General features: G+C 36.2%; 1 protein-coding gene across 2 annotated transcripts in view; it reads left to right on the top strand.

Annotated features, from left to right (window-relative positions):
• Nucleotides 1-2,969, top strand: part of LOC106874254 (2-hydroxyacylsphingosine 1-beta-galactosyltransferase) — a 16,315-nt gene extending 13,346 nt beyond the window's left edge. For both annotated transcript variants that reach the window (XM_014921911.2, XM_014921910.2), the window contains exon 2: nucleotides 1,358-2,969. In XM_014921911.2, coding sequence (XP_014777397.1) covers nucleotides 1,381-2,910 — 1,530 coding nt within the window. In that variant the 5' untranslated portion in view covers nucleotides 1,358-1,380 and the 3' untranslated portion in view covers nucleotides 2,911-2,969. The remainder of the gene's footprint in view (nucleotides 1-1,357) is intronic.
• Nucleotides 2,970-6,127: the final 3,158 nt, after the last annotated feature.

The following is a 6,127-nucleotide window of genomic DNA, read 5'->3' as shown; positions in this document are numbered from 1 at the left end:
ACCATTCAAAATAGTTACAGCGTAAAGGGAGATAATTGAGAAAGACTTGAAAGTTAATGTAAGATTGTAATCATGTAAAGTAAATATAACAAATAATCCAGAATCCTTGTCCTGTACCAGATTGATCCAAAATCTAATCAGTTTATGCCAATCATGAAGACAAACTTCCCTGAAAGTTTCATCCAAATCCATCCTGTGGTTCTTGAGATATCTTGTCCACAGACAAACAAACACTACTGAAAACAATACCTCCGCTTTTGCTAAGGCAGAGGTAATAAATAAATGGGCTACAGCAAATATTCTGCTCAATACTACAGATGTGCTTGTCACTTGCTTGACTTTAACCAGTTGTGCATGTCCCATAGTGGCTGACAATAAGTGCATCTCTGATCACAAGCAGAAGTAGTGGGGGGAGCATCATGTGTTGAGATGAATTCTTTGGGGCTTGGATAATTCACCTTTGGAAACATGGGTGTTTCATTCAACATCCTTAACCCTTATTCAGGGACCTTTTGAGCGGGATGGGTTAATCAACCTGAAGAAAATTCTAACTGGGTCCCACCAGCAAGGTCATGCGCTGTTTACATTGATATGAAATCACCATGTCACGCACATATGGTTGTAATGCATGTGTCTGGTGTACCCTTATCAGATGGGTAATCATGATGGCTATACTGGGCTTCGTATATTTTACCCCAGTGTCACTTTGATGGCATGCACTGCTCTCTCACTCAATAATAATGATAATAATAATAAGGATAAATACCCTGATGCAGTACCAGGCAGTGGTTCCCATGGCTTCTGATCTTAACTGATTGGAAGTGTTATCTTGTATATTATTTCGTCTTGGTGTAAAAGATGACTACAGCAAATATTCTGCTCAGTACCACAGATTTGCTTGTCAGTTGTTTGACCTTACCGAGTTGAGCATGTCCCTTAATGGCTGACGATATGTGCATCTCTGATCACAAACAGAAGAGGTTGGGGAGCATCGTGGTCATGTGTTGAGAGGAATTCTTTGGGATTTGAGTAATTCACCTCTGGAAACATGGGTGTTTCATTCAATATCCTTAAACAACCTTTATTCAGCGACCTTTTGAGGAGGATGGGCTAATTGGCCTGAGGAAAATTCTGACTAGGCCCCCACCTGCAAGATCATGCATTGTTAATCTTGATATGAGATTACCATGTTGTGTACATATGGTTGTAATGCATGTGTCTGGTGTACCCGTATCAGACGAGTAGTCATAATGAGTATACGTCACTTTGATGGCGTGCACTGCTCTCTCACTCAATAATTATAATAATAATAATAATAATAATAATAATAATGATAATAATTTCTTTTTATTTTCAGGTATTTGAAGATTTTCTTCCTGAATGGCTGCGTTGTGGTGGAAAATGTCTAGCAGCATAGTATGGCTGTTTCTCATAACTGCAAATAAAATTGCTGAAGCTGACAACATCTTGTTTTTGTCATGGCCACTGTTTAGTCATGCACAAGGTATGAGTTATGTCGCTAAAGAATTGAGCAAATATTCTCATACATGTTACTACCCCATGACAGAGAAACTTGCTGAGCGTTTCAAGTCCTTTGAAGGGATAAAAATTATACCCATGAAAAATAATCCAAGAATTGCCTACTTTGAGAAATTATCAACCCAACAATTTTTAAAGAATTCTAATATAACTTGGAAAATGATGTCACAAGAAATCCATGATATTTGTGACAGCTTTTTACTGGACCAGGAATGGTTTCAGTCGCTAAAAGCAGTCAATGCTACAATTGCTGTTGTAGATTATGTTTTTATGAGTAACTGTCTGACCATTATACCATACAAGCTATCTATTCCATATGTATTCCAAGGAATAAGCGCAGAACATCAGGCAGTTACTCGAATACCATGGCATGCATCTGTTTTTCCCAACATGCTGACACTTTATACAGACCAAATGAATTTCTATGAAAGATTGGTAAACCATATCTTGACAGTGCCTTCATATTTTCTCCCACTATTGGGAAATCCTGCTAAAAGTGTTAAAGCTTACGCTCCAGAGAAACCTGAAATAAGTTTTGAAAAGTTGATGAATCAGGCTGCTTTATATCTTCATGAGTCTGATGTATTATTAGAATTTGCATCACCTTCACTTCCTAATGTTAAACATATTGGTGGCCCAGCAACACGACCAGCAGCACCATTGAAAGGGGACCTACATAAGTTTGTAGAAAAATCTAATCATGGAATCATTGTTGTTTCATTTGGCAGTTTTCTGGACACCTTCCCAGAAGGACATTTAGAGAAGATGGAGATTGCTTTTAAAGAAATAAAATATGATGTCATTTGGAAACATCCAGCTCCAAAGTCCATAGCATCAAACATCTTCTTAACAAAATGGCTACCACAAAATGATCTTTTGGGTCATCCAAAAACAAAACTCTTTATTACACATTGTGGTAATAATGGACAGTTTGAGGCTCTCTACCATGGAGTGCCTATGCTTGGTTTTCCAGTCTTTGCAGATCAGTTTCACAATGGACGTCGAATACAAGTAAAGGGATATGGAATCTCTATGGATATGTTTAATTACACTAAAGATGAGCTTGTTTCAACCATTAATGAACTGATTGTAAATCCCAAATATAAAAACAAGATTAAAAAAGCAAGTGAAATATTCCGTTCTCGTCCTGAGAGTCCTGCTGCAAGAGGTGCACGCTATATAGACCATGTTATTAAATATGGTGGAGACTACTTAAGATCATCCTGTCAAACTATGCCACTTTACCAATTTCTCATGCTAGATATATATGCTGTGTTTCTGGCTGTATTTATTGTCTCACTGTGTTTGGTAAAATTTGTCATTCGAAAATGTTATCGATGTTGTTGTGTAAAAAAGAAGAAAATGGATTAAAATAAACAAAAATAATCTTACAATTATAAATATTTTATAAATAAAGCAGTAAAAAAATCTTCTTTGTCTTATTTATCTATTTATTTATTTTTTGAGAATTTTATATCTGATATGGTGAACAATAGCACTGTTGGTTTAGATTCCCTCTTTTGTCTTGTGTCAGGGAATTTTTTAACCAGTTACCCCAAAATATATTTATTTATGCTAACTTTACCCCCCCCCCCCCTGATTTGAAAGGAAATCATAGATTATTTGAATTCAAAGGGTTTATTGAATCTATTTATATGGAGAATACTATTATAAATATGAAAAATATAAAATAAATTAATATCCTCATTATGAAACAAAAGGATTTTTCTAGAAACTTTTTCACTTCAGGTTTTGGAGAAATGATGTGGTTTCATTTTTGTTACAATTACATCAAAATTGGGGCATTTTGATGCCAAAGCAATTTGGATACAGTCTTCAGGGTTCAATCAATTACTCTGCTTTGCTTTTATGTTCATTAGAGTGGAAAATTCTTGTTCGCAAAGGTAAGTTGTTGCAAAAGGCAGCAACTTTTTGACTGCTTCCTCATGCCAGAAGAACAATTTCTGTCATAACAAGGAACATGTTTCTTTATATAATTTTACTTATGTCTAATGAATCTTCATTAACCCCCAAAATTTTAATTTTTACCCCACTTAAGGTAATTTACTCCTATTCACCGACCCCTGGTCTAGTGCATCATCTTTGACTTTGTAATAGTTGACAATGATAATGATGTTGTCATCTGTCCTTGAATCTGACAGCTTCCTGCACTACCTACTTGACTATATATACCATCCCTATCTTTATATCTTTAATTGCTTTAGCCATCATACAATTAAGATGGATGGCTGATCCCTCTGTTAGATCTTACTCTAGGAAGATGTTCTCTTCATTGAACAACCTACATAACATTTCTCTATCTCTTTCTTTTAAATGTCAGAAGAGCAAGTATGCTATTATCTTATACATACTTCTCTGTTATGTCTCATTTCATTTGAATCCTATGACCTTGCAATCTGGAATATCTCATGCTGTAGAACACTGGCAAAATTCTGATTTTTTACGTCTCAATACCAGTGATGGTAAATTTTGATATTTTCATTAAGAAAAAAACAACTCCGATTTTTTGCATGGAATCAACTACCCTGACCTCCTAATGTGCCGCAAACCCCTTATTTTTGTTTGGAAATATAGGGGGGAACCAGACCCCATCCCGGAATCATTAGAATTTTTTTTTCCCCTGTTGAATGAATTGCGGTAACCTCCTGATATACCACAAAACCCATTTTTTTTGGTCCAGAAACAGAGTGGGGTGGAACCCCCAGAAATTTCACCCCATCCCTATTGGAAAGTACACCACACAATTTTCACTGAGAAAAAAAAAACTCAGATTTTTTGCATGGAATCAAACACCCTGACCTAATAATGTGCAACAAACCCCTTATTTTTGTTCGGAAAAAAGAAAGAGTGTGGGAAACCAGACTTCCCCCCATCCTGGAATCATTGGAAATTATTTTTTCGTTGAATGAATTACGATGACCTCCTAATGTGCCTCCAGTGATTTTAAGAGGTATGAAAAAGATATTTTGTTTTAATATTGTACTTTTACTTGTTTCACACAAACATTAATGTGTTTTTTAGATGAATTTTGTATCGTTCTTTATCTCTCCTTAGACTTCGTTACCACTAACTTCTATAACCTCAGCATTTTCACCTATTCTTTTCAACTTGTTTGAATTTTCAATCTAATGTAATCCACACTCTCTCAAAGATGTATTTCTGCAAAATGTTATCTAAAAATATGGGTAAAGAAAGAAGCAACAACAAATATTTGAAAATGGAGGGGGGGTGAAATTTCCAAGGGTTTCACACCCTGTTTTCCAGACCAAAAAAGGTGTTTTGTAGCACATTTGGTCACCATAATTCATTCAATGGAAAAAGAAAAAATTTCCAATGATTCTGGGATAGGGGAGTGTCCAGTTTCCCACCCCATCTTTCTTTCTAAACAAAAATAAGGGGGTTATGACACATTACGAGGTCAGGATACTTGATTCCATGCAAAAAATCTGAGTTTCCTTTTGTTAGTGAAAATCGTGTGGGTGGAAAGTATCAAAATTTACCCCAGTCAGCTAGCTTCTTATTATAGTTCTCTGTTGCCAAATTTTTCCAAGACTATCTCTTCATTGTTATTCTTGTCTTCTTCACTGTGCAACCACCATGTTACCATCAATCTGGCAGGGACCTGGCTCCAACCATTGAATTTGGTGTACAGCCCTGGAAGTTTATCAACTCTCAGTTGTCCTTTAAGTTTCTATCTCCTTTTGTCAACTGGAACTTTTCTTAATTTCTGACTATTCAATGGATCTCTGAGCTTCTATATCTTCCTTCTTAAAACTATTTTGTGTCTCTGAGTCTATCTAGTTCTTATTTTGAAGTTACTTATCTATGTTGGGTAATACATTCTTCACCAAGGGAAGTCTTAATATCACAGGGGAGGATGAAGTCTATCTGGCTTGTGTATTTACCAGATTAATAGGTGACCGGGTGGCTGATTGATTTCCTGAAGTGAATGTTGCAAATTGTCAAGTCATTAGCACTACAGACTGAATCAATCTACTATAATGAATCCATAAATACAGATAAAGCATCCAAGGGTATATTTTTTTCCATCTGAAGATATTATGCTCAGGATAAATTTAAATTTAATATCTACTTAATATTTACTGAGTATTAATTGAAACAGCTGTAAGTGAAAATGATTAATTTGCTGTTAATTTTTCATCTTTTTTTTTCATTTAACGTCCACTTTCCATGCTAGCATGGGTTGGACGATTTGACTGGGGACTGGCTAACCAGATGGCTACACCAGACTCCAATCTGATCTGGCAGAGTTTCTACAGCTGGATGCCCTTCCTAACGCCAACCACTCTGAGAGTGTAGTGGGTGCTTTTTACATGCCGAGCATTCAGCTTTTTCTGAATGACCTGCACAAATGATTTGTTTATAGTGATCAAGTGTTTGTGCCACACATTAGCTCGCTCTCTCCATCAGATCGATATTGTCTGAACAGGTGCTCAGTGTACCACACATCAGAACTCAAAGTGATCGCAGAGCAACGTGAGATGAAGTGTTTCGCTCAAGAACACAATGCACCACCTGATCTAGGAATTGAAATCACAATCTTGCA

This window comes from Octopus bimaculoides, chromosome 11 (assembly GCF_001194135.2).
Source record: "Octopus bimaculoides isolate UCB-OBI-ISO-001 chromosome 11, ASM119413v2, whole genome shotgun sequence".
NCBI classification, from domain to species: domain Eukaryota; kingdom Metazoa; phylum Mollusca; class Cephalopoda; order Octopoda; family Octopodidae; genus Octopus; species Octopus bimaculoides.
The sequence above is the reverse complement of the archived record's forward strand: the minus strand, read 5'-3'. Positions and strand labels throughout refer to the sequence as shown.